Genomic DNA, 20,856 nt, shown 5'->3' on the forward strand with positions numbered 1-20,856 from the left:
TTATTTTCTTCTGTTCTAAAAAGTTAGTATATTGAATACATGAAAACATACATTTACATGAAACTATGTACAGTATGTACTCGCATGAACACACACACACTTTTACTCACCCACGATTAGGCCAGTATGCCCCTTGGCAGGGTCATATGGGCATTTACCCTTCCCATCTTCCAGGGGTGCAGTGTTGAGGGTAAAAAAGTCTGCGTTCTGCAAGCACACACACACACACACACAAGTGAGGAACACAGGTGGTTTGTGGTCAGTGTGTATTATGACCTACATGACACAGCTGCAAGCTCTGTCTGTCCATCGCAAGAGCCATAGCTGCACCCCTCACCATGTTGTCTTATCGCATCAGTGTCACCGCACAGACATACACTAGCATCCACACATTCAGCTAAACCAGCATGAGATGCTTTTTTCCATTGCATTTATTTTTATTTTGTCACACAGCGGTCTTAGCTTGAGGTCAGATGGACATCTCAAGTTGACACCTGTCAGCGCTGGCTCGCAATAACTCACTATCGAGGGAAGCACACACACGCACACGCATACGTACCACATAGGTGCATTTAGGCTGGAAGGCGTAGGTGCCGCAGGTGTAGAGGTACGTGTGGTTGTAGCTCTGCAGGAATCGGATGTAGTTGAAGCACTCAGTCTGTAAAGCAGAGAGGAGGCATTGTTAGAATGCTGCCGTTGTTCAGTTTCAGAAATCGGTGTTGTGAAGCTTATTCCACCATCAAGTCTTTGACACGTTCTCTGAGATTTAGCCTTACTCTAACGCTTCAATGTGACTTCTTTTAAATCCTCAAATACCTCAATAACCTTGACACTAGATCAAGTTTGCTGATAATATCCTTTTTATTAAAACTGTGAAATCAGTTGGCCAGTCAGCGATTGAAAGGATCCTTGAGCTGTGCTATTTTTCCTTTTCTTTTTGGGTATTCAAATGGGGAAACTTGAAAAAACAACACACTGGAAGCCTACAAGGACTACGTTTTACTCTTATTTGTTTTGTGAGGATGTCAGTCAAATTCAACACTGTGATACAAGTGTTCAGCATCGTATTGAGGACATCACTTAATAGATGATGTAGTGAGGCAACCATATTATCTAAATAACCTTTAAACTGAACAAAAAAGAGACAGATTGTTTCCATTTAGAGAATACGTGTGTAATTAACGGTATAATATATGCAGTGTTATACGGGAAGAGGCCTTTAATGTCTGCGCCGTGATGAACAATAAAGCTCTTTGAATGGAGCTGGAAACAGATGCTCACACATGATGCTTCGGGAATGAATAATTCAGTGCATCCAGTTGATGTTGCCATTGCAGCAGCGAAACAATATCTGTAGCTCACGGCTATAACACGAGCAACGTGATTTCTTTAAAACTCATTTTTACAGCTCCTGCAATCAGTGAGGATAATCAGGAGATCTGTCTGGCAGACGGGTCTCTTTCAAGCCCCCTGTTACAGCATTACATGTGAAGACTAATCATTAAATATAATGACGGGCAGTGTAAACACCATATGGTTATTCCTGCACAGTAAGCCAATTCCTGTCTATATTTACTATATATATAACAGGAATTACATATACTGTGTGTGTGTGTGTATATATATGTAAGAATTCACAGTTATCATAATCACTGGACTAGCGTAGCTTTGCAGAATAATGATTTTTTGACTACCATCACATTCTATTTGAAGAACCACACCACAAACACTGAAACCATTTTCAGCTTTTCAGAAGGTGAATTCTGAATACACATTAACTTTTAATAACTGTTTGAAAACACTGTATTATTTAAGCTCCTGTTATACTAATTTCCCAACATGTTTTTCTTTGGAGTCAATTTTAGTTAAAGTAGTATTGCTACCACTGCACTCCAGTGAACTATTTCCCATTCGGTTTTTAACCACATCAAAAGTTTGTGTTGTGCAATGAAAGAAGTTTTAGCTCCATTTCCAAAGGCTATGTGTTTCTATAAAATATTAAGTGAGACTTCTTGCAAATGTACATTATGCATCTTAAGCAGTGAGAAGCTCTCGCTGAGGCTGGGGCCAGCTCCCTATCTGTGTTTCCAAATGCACCAAAACTGACGGGTAAGAGCTGGATGATCATAAGCATGGACAATGCATGAGTTAATGCTGAATTACAAGGAGTTTCTCCTCTGCCAAATATCATCAGAAAACATTTGGAAAAAATGGAACATCATTATGAGATTTGTTAGTTGGTGTTTTTTTAATCTGATTAAAGAATGCTGCTCCGACTGTGGTGCAGTTGTACATCATAATAAGATTTTCATGCTGAGATGAGGATGAGAAGATGCGACTCACATGTGTGTCTGCTGAAAATGAAGCAAGGTGCCGGCAGCCAGCAGCCATTAGCTTAGCATTAAAGACTGGGAGCGGGGGGAACAGCTTGCATGTCACCTCAAAGCTAAAGCTAAAACTCGCTAATTAACATGCCATATGTTGTTTAATTCGCACAACCAAGTGTAACAATGACAAGTTTTACAGGGGTTATGTCCTGGACTACTTCTTGGCTGGGCATTGTCTGGAATCCTATTGTCACTGTGACAACCATGTAACCATGCCAAGAAAAACACCACCCACAAAACTACAACTTGATGTTTTCACACTTTGGTGGGCAGAAACAGGCTAGCTGCTACCTGCTGTTTTCAGTATGCTAAGCTAAGCTAAACAGCTGCTGCCGTTAGCTTCTAGCTTAATGTGCTTTCGACCTTCTCATCTAATGATAATTCTTGGCAACAAAAAGCATATTTCCCAATATGTACCTTTATTTAGTTCACTGTATATTATAGCTGCACTTTATATTGCTTAATGTATGATGAATAATCAGCAAAAACACCATGCATCATTCCTTAGACAGCAGATAAAGAAGTTCCTGAACAATGATGTGGGGTTACACTAATTGTATTGCATTGTATTTACTATTGCCGAAGTGATAAATCATCAGTGTCAGTCTATCACATACAAGATTCTTTCTGGAGCTCGAGACGAAACACTTCCAGGATCGAACCACCTTAAAGTTGCTGATGCTAACGCTGTCTGGGAGACACACTGTCTGCTAATGTAATGACTGGAAGGTTTCCAGTTAGAAACCCGAGAGCGACTTGACAAATTGTAATTGAGCAAAGTGAAGTGAGTAATGCTGCTCTCATAACCTACTGTCTTCAAAAAATACTGCCACGGTGCCGCTGAGCATGGCAGGAAGCCCCAACTACTCTGAAATCAATGTTACCTGGTTGTTCTTCCCCTTGGCTACACACTCTCTCTTCTTATCCTGCGGAGCCGGCCACTCGATCTGGGGAAAAGAAAGAGACAGGTTTGACGTGGGCAACGCGTCGTTTCCAGGAATGATCACCTTGGCCCACAAGTAATACATTCCGAAAGCAAGGCTCAATACATCACTTCTGTTCTTTGGCAGAGACCAGGAAACATATTCACACTGTAAATAGATGAGTACTGTAGATGACATGATCTCATTTCTTTCTAATAGGGTGCATGGGGTGCATGTGCCTTCCTTGTTGCCAGTTTGCTTGACTCGGGCTGTAGACTTCGCACTTTTTGACCAATAGCTGCTGTAACTATGGCAACAACCACAGATTCGTAAAAAGAGCACATTTTACAAGCATATTCTGGAAGTGAAAAATGTTTATTTTCTATAGGTGCATTATAACAGGCGCACCATGTAGGTACAAAGTGATACTAGTCTACCCTGAACTGAAGCGTTCAGCCAGATAAAATGGTCCATGGGCTCTGCAGGCGGTGCAGAGACCCAGCTTCAGTCAGTGGTGTTTCTGAGTTGGCCCCATCAAAGGCAGTGTTAGTGGTAGGTAGAAAGCTGTGAGGTCCTTACAGCAGCAACATTCCTTAATGATCATACCATTGTTTAAAGGATCAAAGACAGACTGACTTGTACAAAGTACTACTCCACTGATAAGCTTCTGTCCTCCAAAAGGCACAATTCTGCAGAAACATGTGGGAAGGAAGCCAATAAAAAAACGTTCTTCCACTCTGTATGCCCATACTTCCTTTTCACGGTGACTATTGCTATTTAGTATTATTTACAGTAGCTGCTTTTTTAATGGCTGCGTGACACATGGCTGAACTTTGCTCCGTGGACAGAGGTCTAAAATATGAACAGTGTTTACTAAGAGGTTTCCACACCATTAGAAATAATTACACTGGTCATTACAGGCCGAGAGCTGCTGCAAATTCAGTATTAAACTTGGATTTACTTGACTGGATTTAAACCAACAGCAATCAAACAATGGGTTATTTCCATACACTGGGCTTCTAGATAGACTGCACTTTATAGTACTGACTTTTATATCATCATATAGTCTATATACTGTATGTCTTTTATTTTTAGCTAAGTTAAAATTCTCTGATTGGTACAATTCATATTAATATAATAGTGTTTCACTGGCATGGCAAAAGAAAATGATTCATCTCCCCCCTCCCTCCCACTGCCCAAGGAATATCCACAGAATTCCCGTGGTCACTCCACTGATGATGGAGTAATAATGGTTAAGATTTAATCACTGAATTAATTATTAGGATAGGTGGCTGTGAAAGATTACCTGTATGATCTGTGGTTCTCACTGACGCACTTTAGTTTTTAAAGAATGATAAAACGAAGCATAGCAACAGCAGCAGTTTATTGTTACTTCTAATTTGTTCCCAAGGGGCTCTCATTAGTCGTGAGGCACTGTCTATTCTACCATCTAATCCAGGAAGTTCACTCTTCCTCTGCTCCACACAGAATAGATATTTTAAAAAAGAAATGTATATACACATCAGGCAGCGGTAAGAGTAGTAGCTCTCATTATTAATGACTAATGACCTACAATGACACATCTGCCAAAATACATGTCCTCTACATCACATTAACACATGGCAATAATAAGCTACAGCTCTCAGACAGATATTTCAACTCTCTTCACATTAGTGTCTCTGGATCCACCGTAGGGTCTTTATGCGGCAAACAGTCTGCAGAAAGTAACTTTGGTTCATAAGTATCTCAGTCAGTGAAAAGGTCTCAACCTTTAAAATGAAGTGGAAACATTTATTTTGGGAAAAACCTCAGTGCTGTTACTCAGCCACTTGGTTTCAGCATTTTGAAAGGCATGTGCTGATGTTTTATATTTTAGGCCATATGCAAATAATGCAGTCTACATTAGCTTTGGCCATTAGATGATGAATAAAAAATGACTGTAAATTGAACACCGGTTCTCAAGTAACACAAGTGCTGGTTGAAACTGTAATATAATGTACACTGATGGTGCTGAAAACACATTTGTAGAGGAGGAATAGGTGGATGTATGATTGTGATGTGTCATTTGAACATTTGCAACATTTTGTGCTTTTTAAAATGCCGGAGAAGGTGAGAAGTGCATTACTGTTGCAAATTTAGTCGAAATTCTATCTGTGTTGTTTTATGGCCAGAACATAACTAAATAATGTAAAAGGAAGCGCTTCAGACACGAATGGGAAGAAGAAGAAAGCAAAAAAGTTAAAATCCTGAGGAGAATATCCGCAGAAAATATTCAGGGGAGAAAGACAGACATGGAAGAAATGAAGAAAGACAGCAAGTAAGACAGCAGCAAAGGAAGCAATGAGTAAAGGAAGGAAGGGGGAGGAGGGGTGAGAGAGTGATGGGCAGATGGTGACAGAGGGGACGGACTATTCCCTCATCCTCGTGCACTCATTTCTCTGTGTTGGCTCCTTCCCTCTACATTGCACACTGGGGGCTGACAACAGGTGGTCTTATCATTACTGTAAGACTCATAACCCTCACTCAAACAGCTTGTGCCTGTGTTGCCTGTGACAGTGTGTGTGTGTGTGTGTGTGTGTGTGTGTGTGTGTGTGTGTGTGTGTGTGTGTGTGCTTGTGTATCTAATAACTGCTCATTACGGCGGTAAATCAGATAACAATCCCCAAACCGCTGCAGGCTGCTCTCTACACATTCATTGGAATGCTGTAATTGTATTGATTGCAATATGGACCAATCATTGAGGGAGCAAAGCAAAACCAGATTAAGTGTCTGAGGCCTTAGCATCTCTGTTTGTGTATCAGGTCAAGTCAAGGGTATTTATGGGGCTCTTTTAACAAATAGGCTGGCCCAGAGAGCTACACGCAAAATCAAGATACACAAATTAAAACAAGGACAATAAAAAAAAACATGATTGAATAACTGCACCATAAACTGCGAAGTGCAGGGCCAAAACCTGTGCCAGTGTATATGCAATTGTATGTGTGTGAGAGTGCCTGTGTACTCCCACACATTCACAGTGGTTTGTACTGCGAGAAGTGAAATATTGGAGCCAATAGCCACACATATTACGATCTTGATGTTTGGCAGCTTACTCACACTATTACAGTTGAAGGCTTTTAGCAACAGATAACATAAATATCTTCCAAATAAAGTAATAACTTAGCAAAATGTCAGAAAACATCTGAACTGAATCCAAAATACATAAAACCTGGTTGAGTAAAAATCTCTTTGCTGATTAACAAGCAATCATTAAATTGTAAGAAATGTATGTTTATGTGTGACAATAACATTCTCAATATGTTGTTACCACAGACTCGATAAAACAGTCTCTGTGATGTCACCCACAGGAGTGGGTGGAGCTGAGGTGGGTTGAATAAAGTCTGCTTGCTGAAGCCTAGCAGCTAGCTGTCACTCAAAGCGTCCATGCCCATAACAATGCATAACTTTACGCTGTGATATAATTAATATGAGCAAGTTACTTTCTGCTGTAAATTTGGAATATGGGGGTCTATGAGATTGACTTTTCGAGCGGTCACGTTTGGTGACTTTCATTGTTTAACTCATTTGAAAGATTTCATGTCTGGAGGCTAAACGGTTATCAGGTAAGTCGAAAACAATACGGACAATCTTATGATATTATTGCTTCTGTAATTAACAGTTGGACATAGAAATAAAGCTTTATAGGTTTTCTTTAACCCCATCAGTTGGTAAAAAGCAAATAAGCTTTTTATCTTTATGCTGTAAACACTGACGATGGCTAAACCCACGAAGCTCCACTCCAATCCTTTTTCAGTTCCTCACTGGAGCTAACTAATCAAACTACACCAACCAGTACACATAACATGAATCATCTGTACTGTGCTGCATATTGTTAACATTAACAAAGTGCACATCTCCTTCCTTCCTCAAGGGCCACTATGGAAATAAGCACATTTCTTTTTTCATTTAACTAACAATAAATATTCATTGATGTATGCAGTTTTTGACTTGTGTGACAACTTGTATGATTACTACATTTTGTCAGTTTCAGGCCTCCATATGGACGTGCATGGTTTTCTACAGTTGACAAAACAAAAAGTGCTAGAACACTTTGGTTTGTGGTTTTGTTTTTAACCTCTCCAAAAACAATGTATAAACTCAAAAAATGCATGTGGGCCAAACCAAAGGCTGTTTTCTGCTGTGGAAAAGCTGACACACTGCACAGCTCTTAGCTAACAGCAGCAATTAATACATTTTATTATATTTGTGACCCTTCAAGAAGGACATTTTAATACATTTTGAGAAGGTATTAAATTGCTTGACAGTGCTTACATTTTTAGATTCTACAAGGCCTGAAGATTTAATAAAAGAAGCTCAGGCCAGACCAATAAAATACCAAACAACGAGCATGTCTCACTAGACTTTATTATGGTATAATTTGGTTCTTTGATTATCTGCCAGAATTGTCTGTGTGTGTGTGTGTGCGTGTGTTCTCAAATGTCCTTGAGTCTAAACTAAGCAAATTAATAAATAAATAAATAAAATAACATTAGGTCAGTCTGGTTAATAAGCAGCTAAGAAGTGTGGCAGAGGCAGGGATTATGCTTTTGTTTTCTTTCCTTTCCTGCTTATCCAAGCCGAACCTCTGTAATATTTCAGCGCTTCTATAATAATTATATCACAGTTAATATCATAATTGAATTTGGTGTATTTAAATGAAGTATTTGAAATGTGTTTTTATCTCTGCAGAGCTCAGTAATCAGGCCGTGTGGAGGAGATGGTGCTTTCTGTTCTTTAACTGTCCGTCATGAAGCTCTGTGATACTAAATCTTATGTGTTATCATTTCATTTCTCGCATTTCTACAAGAGCCTTTCAGAATGTGTGGGTGTTTGCAGTGACTGTTAGTCAGTGAATATAATTGTTTTTCTTGAAATCCTGTGTTTTATCCCATATTTCAACTTTTGTAAAACTGAACCATCTTAAGTGGTAGCAAATAAAGCTTTTAAAGTGTGTGTGTGTGTGTGTGTGTGTGTGTGTGTGTGTGTGTGTGTGTGTGTGTGTGTGTTACCTGTGGCCGTAGCTGTCTGCTAATGTCATTGGGGTCCAGGGCGAACAACGCCTCCCGCGCTCCAACATACAAAACCCTCTCGTGGTCGGACAGAGTCAGCATGCTGTAGTTGAAGACCCCCTGAATGCTGAACCTCGCCATGCTGTCCAACACATCTAGATGAAGACACACAGATGCATCATTACATTAGCGATGTAATACATGGCTGCAAAACACGCTCATCTTTCCTTTCAGCCGCTCTGTTGACAGATGACCGAATTAAACCCGAGAAGGACATTTCACACTTCCCTTGCTGAAATTTTGTTGATGTCTCAGCTTATTCACACCACCAAGCCTCGCCTGCTCCGCCACCTATAGCTTAATGTCATCCACTCTGCTAACACCGTGCATGGTACATCTCACCCACATCTTCACTTTTCATTAGAGGCTGGTCAGACACAGAGTCACAGTCCCTGAAAGCTCCTGCACATTTTAGCCCTGTGGCGAGTTAACCTGCTCATGACCTTCAACCCAGCAGCTAGCTGGTGAATATAGCCATTTAGCAGCTAAAGAAGCAGACCTTTCTGTTGGGAGTAGTACAGTAAAAATGCTGATGAATATTGGGTTTGTGTATGCCAGCGCTTTTGGCATATCATATAATTTGTCTTCATAAAAGTGACAATTTGACAGTGTTGACGCATTGTCCTCAAGTGGCCAGAAAAATCAATTCATGCAAGTTCAAATGGTTTTGCCTGCAAAGTGACTATTAGCCTGTAGTGTTCTCCAGTCCAGCAGATAGTCGACCAGCTGCTCTCTCGTTCTATTTAAGTGGCTACAAGCTTCAATTTGAAACCATTTACACCTCTGCTTTGTCCTCGACTACCAGAGTAAAACACCAAAGTGCATTTATATTAACCCGCAATTCATAGAAACCGAGAAACAAGAGTCCTCCATTTAAAGAACACTTCAGAGAACAAAGACAGTGAAAGTAACACAACATAAACCCAAGTTCTGAAAAGCTCTCACAGCTCCAACTCATTGGGTCCTAAGGAGTTTGCTGAAACACAGTATCTGGCTTCAAGATCTGTTGTAAACTACTCCCTCAGGATGGAACTCTGCACTGAAAGCTTCACAAGCTCTGTATTTACTTTAAGAACCTGGAGTACAAGCCAGGCTTCAGGGCAAGTCTGATAAGTTCCAGATCTGCATGTCAGAAGTGAGATAAGGTGGTCATCTATTTAGGAAAGCTGTGCAAATAAACAAGAAGCAATGATGCTCTTGCCCCACCAGCCCTTGTTTTGATGAGGAGTGCCGTGCCCACAACAGCCAGCAGTTATGAATCTAACAGCAGAGTGAAGGCAGCATGTAGAGCTTTTAAAGCAGTAGTATAGCCATGAATACAGATGATATCACCAAAGTCTTGGACTAACAGAAATGGTCGCACAAGTCTGCACAATCTACAGAATCACAAACTGCTCATCTATAAAAGAAACAAACCTCCAACAGCTTCAATCAGCCAGTGCTTAAATGCAAGTTTTTAAAGTGAGTTTGTTATTGAGCCAGATGCCAGGAGGTTTGTATTCATACACTTATTCAATACAAATACCATTAAGACTAGTAATTTTCAAAATGAGAATATCGTCTCATCTTGTTTTGGAAAACAAGCTAAATTGTGTTGTGCCTCAATTTAACGCAGCTTTGAGACTAAAGATTGTTAAAAGACTCATGCACTCAGCACTGCAGCGTTAAGAAGGGCAGCTTAATTTAGGCTAGACACCTACACACAACAATGTAGGGATTCAGAGTTAGGCCAAGAAGCATTATCGCGAATGAAAAATGAGATCCGAGCGATGACGTGAACAGAATGCAGAGCTTAAAATCGCTAATAAATGCACACTAATAATAGTGGGAGTAAATCTGCAGGTGTGATTAGATTGTTCATTATCTGGGCTGATCATTCACATGTGAATCGCATTTTAATACAAGGCCTAAATGAGGACCTCTGCCTCTGATTAGGCTGTCGCTCAGAGTATTAATGGAATATTAGCCTCCTTGTAAACCCTGTTATTGATCAAATAGCTGGATCGATGTGCTTTATCTCAGGACTGTCTGATTTGTTAGAGGATTGCCCACATTTTTGGGTTGTTTCTCATTTTGGTGCACGCACAGCGATACAAACAATCTCTAAAAGATTAGGAGAAAATCACAAAATGTTCTCTCCACGGTCCCATCTGCAGCATTTGCTGAACATCCAGAGCTGACTTTTTTCATCAAAATTTAAAAAAGATGCACCCACTGTTTTTTTTTTTCCTCGTTCGCTCTCTCACACACAAGCATGCACGCATGCACCGTTCAAATCCCCTGACTAGCATACAGACAAACTAGTGGTGCAGAGCAGATGAAAAGGCAAGACAGAGACAGGAGGAACGAGAGAAAGGATGGTGTTTAGTTTTCATTATCCACACTCATGTTGCTTGTAGTGTCACCTTGCTCTCCCTCTCCCCCCTCTCTCTCACTTTATCTGGGCTGATAGAATGCGTGCGAAACGCGAGGCGACGACAGCCCGCGCTGCACTTAATGCTATCTCATAAATTGAATGTTTCTCTTTTTTTTTTGTTTTCTACAGCATGAACATTTTCACTTCTTTCGCCGTTTTCCTGACTGAAAATAGCAGCTGAAATCCAGGAAGGGAACAGCAGGAACTGGTGTGATTTATGGTGTGACTAACTGCTCATGTGACGCTGTGGCCTAGTTGGGACTAAATAGACTTATATACATGGAGCAGGCTGTACTGGATGAATGTGTTTATGTGTATCTGCGTGGGTGTTTAACAAAAAGGTTAGAAAAGTGAGGCTTGTTACTGAAGGCTTGATGGTGTGATTATTTAAGTGTTACGATGCCCTTGATGTCATTGAATTGTTTTTCACGTTAAGCTCTGTTTTTTGTTCCTAGAAGATTTTGTTTTTGTTGCTTCAAATCCAAAGTGATCCCTTTCACATGAAGAGATGTTCTTCATTTTCACAGAAACCCAACATTCCTTTCAACTGAGGGCAATCGCATCAAACGCATCGACCATTTTACACCAAAGGTGATGCCATAATAAAGAAAAACAAGCTTGTTTTTTTTAAATATGAATGGAAAGCCTTGAAAGTCTCAGAATAATGGAGAGGAAGCATATGTTCAAGAGGCCCTTTGGCAGACCCTGACTCAGACTTTTGCAATTTATCCACTTTAAATTTGAACTTTTTTTCATGCATAAGGATACCCAGCGATGCAAGTTTTAACTGCTGACTCCAGACTTAAGTCTAAAAGTCTTTTGACCATTACTGGAAACCCTCCACTTACACCCTTCTGCCAATGCTTCTGTGTTAAACACGTAAACACACAGCAAACGTTACGGACAGCCACAGTCAGTCATAAGTCAAAAAAGCCTGAGAGGCGACATGTTGTCAGAGGTACAGAGGGATGGAAGGAGAGAGATAGAGGAGAGGTGGGAATAAGTAACCAAAGGAAGGAAGGGGATAAGTACTGAAGTCAGCTTATTATCTGAAGAGCACCGGTGTATAAACATTGGAGGGTATGTACGGATGAGGGAGCTTGATGAGAGTGAGTGAAGGGACAGAGAGAGAGAGAGAGAGAGGGAGAGAGAGAGAGAGAGAGAGAGAGGGAGAGAGGGAGAGGGAGAGAGAGAGAGAGAGAGAGAGAGAGAGAGAGAGAGAAAGAGAGGGAGAGAGGGAGAGGGAGAGAGAGAGAGATAGAGAGAGGGAGAGAGAGAGAGAGAGAGGGAGAAAGAGAGGCAGCATCCTCAGGGGAGAACTGAGCACATCTGCTGTGTTCCACACAGCCGGGCAAAAAAAACTCCAGAGCTGACACACTTCTACTAAGTCTCACACACACACACACACACATACACACACAAGCTCACTCTTGGGTTGAGTTGAGGTATGTGGTGGCTATACACACAAATCAGTGCACGTCTGAACTCATAAAAAGACACATGTTTGTGTGTAAGCTGAAAGACGCAAACACACTGGCATGCACACGCACTCACACACTCAGTCCTGAACGGTTCTCCGGGGTACCTGCTCAGTGACTTGAACGTTTTCTCCACCAACAGAGGGAAAGTTTTTGCTTTGAGTGGCTCGTTTGAAGTGATCAGCGGCTCTGTCATTAAGAGGCGATATGGGCAGATGCACTTACCATCTGAGACCACACTGTGGCAGCCCTGAGGCTACCTGCTGTGTGTGACGCTCATGTGTCTCTGTAACAGACACACACCTGTTGTTCAGTGTGTGTGTTTTCAGAAGCCCGTGTGTGAGTTCAAATTTATGCATCAGCATCAGTAGGTAAAAGAAAAATCTGGCTTTTTTTTGATGCTTTTAGCTGTGGAGGAAAAAGATGGAACATTTTGTTCTGATAATGACTGAGCAGAAAAGGGAAAGAAACAAGAATGTATAAACTCACATAATGGAAACACGTTGCACAACTACACTTATGCTGCATGTATAAGGCCACTGTATCCTCAAACGAATCAGCTGTGTATTGTATGTGCTTTTGAAAACTGTTTCAAGCTTTAAACTAGAATAGTTTTGAGTCTTTTCCATCATTTGAGGGACCCAGTGAGTGTGCATGTGTTTAAATTGTGTGTGTGGGTTAAATTATAAGGCCTTTGATGCTCGGAGACAACGGTTTGCAGACAGCAGAAGAAAAGAGAGAATATAAATAAAAGAGTGCAAATAAAAAATGGAGGGCAGAGGTGGGGGGGGGGGCATAATGAGTCAAACAGATGATGGGAGAAATACAAACACAAGGGGAAAAAATAGACAGCCTGAGTAGGAAGAGAGCATACAAAAGATAAACAACTCAGAGGGCCTGACCGAGGTCACTACCACTGGAAACAGAGGTGATCAGAGATCACCGCACTGCACGACCTCTTCACTGGCTCTGTGTGTGTGTGTGTGTGTGTGTGTGTGTGTGTATGTGAGCGTCTGCATGTGTGTGTGTGTTTCGCTCTTTTGATGAGAGTGCCACTGATAAAAGAGACTAATGAAAAGAGACAAACGGGGTATGACAGGCATTTGGATGTGTACGTGTGGGTGGATTACATATCGTTAAAAAACATACATTTAAATAAAGAAGAAGAATGGGTTTACCAGCTTTTTGGTCTAATTTTGGAGCAAAATACAGGATCAAAGAAACTGACACCAAACTGATATATATAGCACGAATATATGAGCTTTTTAAAGAGCCATATGAGAGCTGCATATTTGCCTGTTTTAGCTCCGTAACTAAAACCTATGCAGACTATGCTTACAACTAACAATTTACAACACATGCCATATGTTTTCAGATTGATTTCCTTGCTTTCACGCAGTCATTATATTCATTTCATTTCAACTTGCAGAGACATGAAACATGCTTGCTAAGTTAACCTGCTGCTGGCTGTAGCTTCATATTTAGTGCACATGAGACATGAGACTGGTACCAATCTTCTCATCTCAACTCCGTGCAAGAAAGCAATTAAGTGTATTTCCCAAAATGTCAAACTTCTGCTTTTAGCTAAAGGAGCAACACCACAGTGTGAAAATGTGCTGTTCCAAGTAAAGTCCTCCGTTTCCGAGTTTGTCGAAGTAAAAGTAAAGAAGAGCAAAATGTCCTTATTATTAGTGATGGTGTGTAGGCAGCCTTCTACTGACCTGGCAGGTTAAGCTAACTCCTACTGTTGGATAGTGTATTCTAACAGTGCCTCATGTAATGTCTTTAAACTCACCACATTTGCATGTATAATCTCAATCTTCAAATAGTAATTATGGCTAGCAGATCCATAAATGTATCGGAGTAAAATGTACAATATTTATCTTTGAAATGCAGTGGTGTTGAAGTATAAAGTAGCATGAAATGGAAGCACTTGAGTAAAGCACCTTGAAATTGCGCTGAAGTACAGTACTTGTAAACGTAATTTGCTACTTCCCAGCACGGTCAAAGACATGTGGTCATTACAGAGTTGCAAACAGGACTATTTGGAATAACTTCCTCTTTGGTTCCTGACAGTAAATTGTACCAGCTGAGACTTGAGAGTGGGTAACTACTGCCTTAAACTACCAATTTCACATTAGCCATCTCTCATTGATTTTCTAGTTTCTACTTGTGTGTATGTCTTGTGCATCTGATGCTTGGCAGACTAAATGTTTGAGTGTTGGATGTCGGAGTGTCCTCGAGTGCACCACAAGGGAGAAGTTTCACTCATTCTCTGCGCGTGACTGCAGTATCATGCAGCACTAATCCAGCTTCAGACAAAATGTCATCGACAGATGATGCAATGTAGCAAACTTGAACACAACAATAGTCTTTCTGAAAAGCACAATGTGGATTTGTTCACTTCTTGTCACAAAGTGCAGCAGCTCAGCAGCCATGTCTCATGTATTGAATGTGCTTTGCTTTTTGAAACTGAGCAAAAAGGACAAGAACGTTCACTGTGATTGATCAGGCCGTGCAACATGAGATCATGGCACACAACACGAACTGAAAACAAAGGCAAGCAGTGACAGAATGGGATTGTTTGGAAAGTTTTGAACAGTAATGTACTTATATACAACTGTGCTTAATGGGTTCAAATATGCAACACTGGACCAACACCAGTATGGCAAGCTACTGCAAAGTGAGTAATGAAAAGATTTTCTGTTACATACATGCTGTTTTCTGAAGCTGTTTACTTTATAATGACATAAATTAGTGCCACTCCACTACCAGCATGTATGTATAGTGTATATATAATGTGCTTGTCTCTGTGCTTGCATGTGTTCATGTCCGCGTGTGCACACTTCATTGTAGGGTATCTTAGGGTCATGCCACCGCCTCATCATCCAGCCCAGCCCAGCTCAAACCAAGCCAAACCGAGCCAGACCAAACAGAACTCCCATGCAGGGTGGAGGAAAAGGGGACGAGGGGGGGGAGCGCCTGTTGCTTCACGGCCGGCTGAAAAGGTCTCGATCCGGGCCTCGCCTCTGTAATCTGCCTCCATCAGCCTTCCAGCGGAGCTCCAGCCTCCCTCTGCCTGTCTGCTATAAATACATGCAGCCTCTGCTTATAGCTTCTAACCACCGAGCCACTCACACACCAAACTATGATTAAAGGCCTATTTTGGGGAGAGCTTTGAAGCAGCGACAAACACCGAGTGAGAGACAGAGACAGGCAGACAGAGGAGGAGAGACGCTGCGCAGCGCCCACACAAACAGGCAGATATACCCGAGCGTGCGCACGGAGCCTCGTCAGACCTTCATCTGAGCAGGTACCCTCTTTGAGGAAAAAAAAAAACAACTCAGTGCACACAAAGGAGAGCACACTCCCACGTGGATGCTCAAGCTTTGTCTGCTGAACAGACGACAAGTTCACAGGAGAGTCAGGTGTACGACAGAATGAGAGCATGGAGATAGAGAGGGAAAGACGCACATGCGTTTACCAGCTAGATCTGCAAAAATATCAATTGTTGACTGAATCTACCTTCTCACAGATTAAATGCTATTGGAAAGTAAGAGAGTTGACAGATTATTAAGACTATTATTATTATTATACTTAATTCACTTGTGACTGAATTAACATGAAATAAAGAATAATAAAAGCAAGCCCATTGATGAATGAATAATAAAAGCACATGTTTTTAAGCCGAATAATTATTTGCCTCTGCATCACTTAAATGTCTAAAACCCTTGTTTGTGAGCTATGGAGCATTTGTATCTCCAATACAGCTTTACCATTATTGTTTCTGATGAACAGTCATGGCAATAGAGTGATTGAATTCAACAGAATTGGACGAGGAGATGAAGGGATGGGAGAGTGGGAGGAGAGGAAGTGGTAAAAGTGGATTAACACAACAACGGAACAAGTGAGCCCAGTGGGGGGATGGTTTTCGGGGGGGGGGGGTGAAGGCAGCAGATGAAAGCTCAGTTGGGGGGGCTGTAGCAGTCGAGATCAGTGGGGGGTCGCCATTGCAATCCACAACAAGCAGAACAAATCAAGAGCTGGTTGATGCCACAAGTGAGGTTTTTCCATCTCAGCGTCATGGTTCACATGTCTGACTGGTACAGCAGCGAGCTCCAGCTGGGTAGAGTTAGGCCTTTTTGTGCGACGCTGTGGTGATGACACACACAGACACACACAAAGAGAGATAGAGGGGAGCCTGTGGAGCTCAACGGGTGCAGCACGGCACTACTATAGGTTTGGAATTTGACTCACTGAATGATTTACATTGCAGAAATTAGTAGAAGTATTTGGTGATTCACAAGGCCAGGAAATCTTGTTGAAGTGAAAAGCCACTGAGACTGAGGAAGACTACACTCAAACCCAGCTTGATAATGATGAAACAGCCTCACACATCCTCGAATGGAAGTCTGGCAGAAACTCTAAGTAAAATAGACCCATTTCTCGCTCAGTCTGTGGAGGCAAACACAGCTATGTGAGGTACAACATGTGGTTTAGTTCATTCAGAAAGCTACTCCATAAATGGTCTGTGCAGGAGAATCAGGGATATATTTGGTAGTTTGTACACACGACTGACTGTTAGTATTTTTGTTATGTAATGGTAATTAATACCCTCAAATTAATTAGTCTTACACATTAAGTTGTATCCCCATATACTGCGTGTACATGATGACGTACATCTCAAGGCTGTCAGTTTGACAACTGCCACTTCTTATTTAAATTCGAGAGCTAAATCAAACGATCAAATCATTTACTTCATAAAACACCATTGCAAAAAGCAAATGGTCATCACAAACTGTAAAACCCAAACTATATTCAATTTACACTCCAGTAAATCTGAGGAAAATCAGTGAATCCTCACATTTGAGATGCAAGAACCAGCAAATGTGAAATGAGTTCAACAATTACTTGACTTTCAAAATGACTATTTTCTTGTCGATCTTCTGCAGCACTCTATGATTTGTGCAATGACTATGCAATCAATGGTTTTAAGGGTAAGGACAATGGATGGCAGTGGTTTGAATGTACTGTCAGTGGTGGTAAACCAGCGCACCAGCTCAGCCGTGACACTACTACAACAAGAAGGTGCTTTGGATAAGAGCAGCCTGTGACATTTTCATTTTAATCCACTTGCCCACACATCAGCTCTCACAAAGTCTGTACGACAACAGAGAGCACTCCAGGTCCTGACATCTGGTCCCGGCTGTTAATCTTCACTGACCAATCAGCGCAGGGTCAGGGGATGAGTGACACTCATAGCAGATAAAAAGCGGTGATGAATCTCCTTCCTCCATCCCTCCCTCCTTCTCCCCCATCTATCCTCCCAGTCACGCACAGCCTCTCTCTGCCTCCTCCACTGCCGCGCTCTCAACCACTCATTACTGTAATTGGAGGGTTTGGGGAGATACGGCAGAGACACAGAAGGAAGGGGAAAAAAAGAGAAAGGTTGAGAGGGAGGCAGAGAGGTTTCTGGAGGTCAGAGGCCCAGCCCTTTTCCACTCTGCCCCTGCTCTCTGCTTTTTTTTTCTGCCTGCATCTCTCAATCTGTCTTTCTTTTTCTAAATCAAGAGGCACACATTTGCTTTGGCTTTTCTTTAAAGATGCGGGGCTCATTTGCTGCATCAAAGCAGGCTAGATTTTCAAACCAAATATCAAGTTTCTAAGGGCTGTTTCCCCCTCCCTCTTCACCTCCCTCTTTCTTTTCTTTCTCACATTCTTTCTCTCCTCCTTTCTTTGTTTAACCACAGCTGCTGCATTTTGTCATAGTTTTGGCTTACTGGCCTCTGTCACTGGGCTGGACTAAGGAGTGTAGTTGTGTGTGTGAAAGTGTGTGTGTGTGTGTGTGTGTGTGTGTGTGTGTGTGTGTGTGTGTGTGTGTGTGTATGAAACCCAAAAAGAGAGGAGGACAAAAAAAAAAAAGACAGAAAGGAGAAGGAGAAGAGGGTGGTGTTGTGAGGTGAAGTATTTTCTGTGGCCAGTGGAGGTTAAGGACATGAAGAAAGCTTAAAACTACATAATGGACGCTCCAATCAGCTGTGGCCAGAGCAGGTCAGACAGACAGAAAGAAAGAAAGAGGTGAGCAAGAGGATATGAAATCCTTCCTCTTTAGGTGTTAAGTTTAAAGGAGATGTTTCTTGTCAAGAAATCTCATGAAAAGAAGAAACAATTCCTTGACCATTCCAGAGGTGCAGACTGGGGTTACATGACTTGGAAGCCAGTTGGGTTCAAGTTTAGACTCAACTTGTCCGAGCTCTATTCAAAACACTTTGAAGGTTTTACAGATGCAACCTTACTTGGTCTAACCACTAGCTTATGGTTGCTAATATTAGCATAGCTGGATATAGATGTCAGTGTGCTGACTTTTAAGACTATTCTGGACTGGTGATAGTGTACTGCTCACCACTCACACTGGCCACTGTTACGCTAACATCACATATATGTTTTATACATAAATCTACATTTAAGGCAGAAACTTTAATATCAGTGACTCTTGACTTCACCTGGACTTTAATCTTTTGACTTGAGGTAACTCGAGCCCAAAGATTTAAATATATGTTACAAAAAGCCTTCATTTTCCTGACAAAAGAGCAAATCAACCAATAGCAGCCAATCACGGTGCACAAGCTGGAGGGAAAGATGGATTTGCAGGGCGCACCAACAGGTGCTGGATCAAAAGAAGACCGCATTGGAAACATCTGTGGATGTCCTGTTAAATTGCACTTAATGAAGCAACAGTGGGCGAAACTTGTAATTTCAAACTTGACAGGATTCAGAGCTAAAGCCTCGGACGTATGACATGCAAAACAATGACTTTTATCCCACTTCTGGAGCTCCCAACAAGCACTCCCTGTTGTGGCAGTGTAGCCAGATACAGGTTATTTGTCTGCACCACAGACTTCCACTTCCAGACTTATAAAGAGCCCTGGGTAACGTGTTCCTTCATCAGAGTGAACACGGGTGTTTCAATTGATATTTAGTTAAACCCACAAGCAGTGTGCAGGTGCAGTGAATACCCCAAATGTGTATTAATCTGCAGCTCAAAGTAGTCCCCCTAAAACGCACTATTTAGTCCTCTTTGTGTGACGTTTGTTAAAAACTGTGAGTGGCCAGCTGATTTGTTACAGGATAGGATAGTCAGAGAGGAACACAAGTGAGCAACATCAGCCTTTTCCTTTAACGTTAAGTAAAATTGCATGGATGAGAAGACCTTAAGCAAAAAAAAAAAAAAAGATGAATGACAAATTTATACAATATGAACATAAAAGTGAAATATAAAGCACATAAAAGTGAAAAGAAATGAAGATACATGCATTGTGTCAGTGATTAGAAAAGAAAAGTATGTAAATTTACAGCAGTCATTAGCTGCTCTGCGAGGGCCGTACATAATGTGTGGACATAAATGTCTCATTAGGAGCCAACAATGATTTTTTTCCCCTCCATAAATGTGACGAGCGGCTGGTGAGGAATAACAACAGCCCGAAATCCAAAATGTCAGCATGTGACTTTCAAAAATAAAAGAAGACCAAGAGGTGGATGGATACTGAGGGGAAAGACACACAAACACACACACACACACGGAGGATGTTTGTGTTTCTTCTTCTGCAACCTCATGTAAGCCTCATGTAATTGCCTGGCAAGGGTGGTGGCGATGGGGTATATGTGTGTGTGTGTGTGTGTGTGGGGGGGGGGGGGGTAGATTATCTCTTTAACCATCTCTGCCCCACCATAATATACACATATACATAACCCAACTCACACACACACACACACACACACACACACACACACACACACACCCCTCCTGCACTGCCCGGAGCTCCAAATCCCTCAGACTGCCAGCCTAAGCAGTACACACACTCGCACACACATATAAACAAAAGGGGATTAGATAGACAGACACACAGCTACACACACACACACACACACACACACACACAGTCTCTACACAAATAGGTATAAACACACACGCCCTCTCTGCCCCCACATATTCTCTCACTTTGGTTTTTCATTGCCTTTCTTCTTGTCTCTGTCTTGCAAACTCACACTGCCTGCATACAGCAGCTCACACACACATGCACACACACGTTAATATTGCTGTGTGTCCAGACGCCTCCATGCAAAATGAAACACTGGGTGAATGTCCTGTAGAGTGTGTGTGTGTGTGTGTGTGTGTGTGTGTGTGTGTGTGTGTGTGTGTGTGTGTGTGTGTGTGTGAGTGAGTGTTTTCCTTTCTCTCTGTCGTTCTCTGAAGCTACTTTCTGTCCTTTTAAGGCAGTTAGTGACTGGCCTCTCTCTCTCCCACTCTTTCTCTATGGCTCTCTACCTGTCTCTTTCTTTCTCTCTCTCTCTCTCTCTCTTGCTTTCTTTCCATTATATATCTCCTCTCTCTTCTCATTTCTCCCCTTCAATCTCTCCCTCCCTCCTTCTGCAGCTTTGTTTTTCCATTTCGTCTCTCCTATCTCCTCCTCAGCACTGTAGCAAGAACCCATCCATATAAGTCATTTAACCCAGTATTGAGCCTGAAAATCTCATTTTTCTTTA

At 41.7% G+C, this 20,856-nt stretch overlaps 1 protein-coding gene across 3 annotated transcripts in view; it reads right to left on the reverse strand.

The window, feature by feature from the left end:
- Positions 1–20,856, reverse strand: part of sema4c (sema domain, immunoglobulin domain (Ig), transmembrane domain (TM) and short cytoplasmic domain, (semaphorin) 4C) — an 86,938-nt gene that overhangs the window by 18,845 nt on the left and 47,237 nt on the right. For all 3 annotated transcript variants that reach the window (XM_076730786.1, XM_076730784.1, XM_076730785.1), the window contains 4 exons: positions 8,359–8,513; positions 3,272–3,334; positions 560–658; positions 111–207 (listed from right to left, as the gene is read on the reverse strand). In XM_076730786.1, coding sequence (XP_076586901.1) covers positions 111–207; positions 560–658; positions 3,272–3,334; positions 8,359–8,513 — 414 coding nt within the window. The remainder of the gene's footprint in view (positions 1–110; positions 208–559; positions 659–3,271; positions 3,335–8,358; positions 8,514–20,856) is intronic.

This window comes from Chaetodon auriga, chromosome 5 (genome assembly GCF_051107435.1).
Source record: "Chaetodon auriga isolate fChaAug3 chromosome 5, fChaAug3.hap1, whole genome shotgun sequence".
NCBI classification, from domain to species: Eukaryota; Metazoa; Chordata; class Actinopteri; order Chaetodontiformes; family Chaetodontidae; genus Chaetodon; species Chaetodon auriga.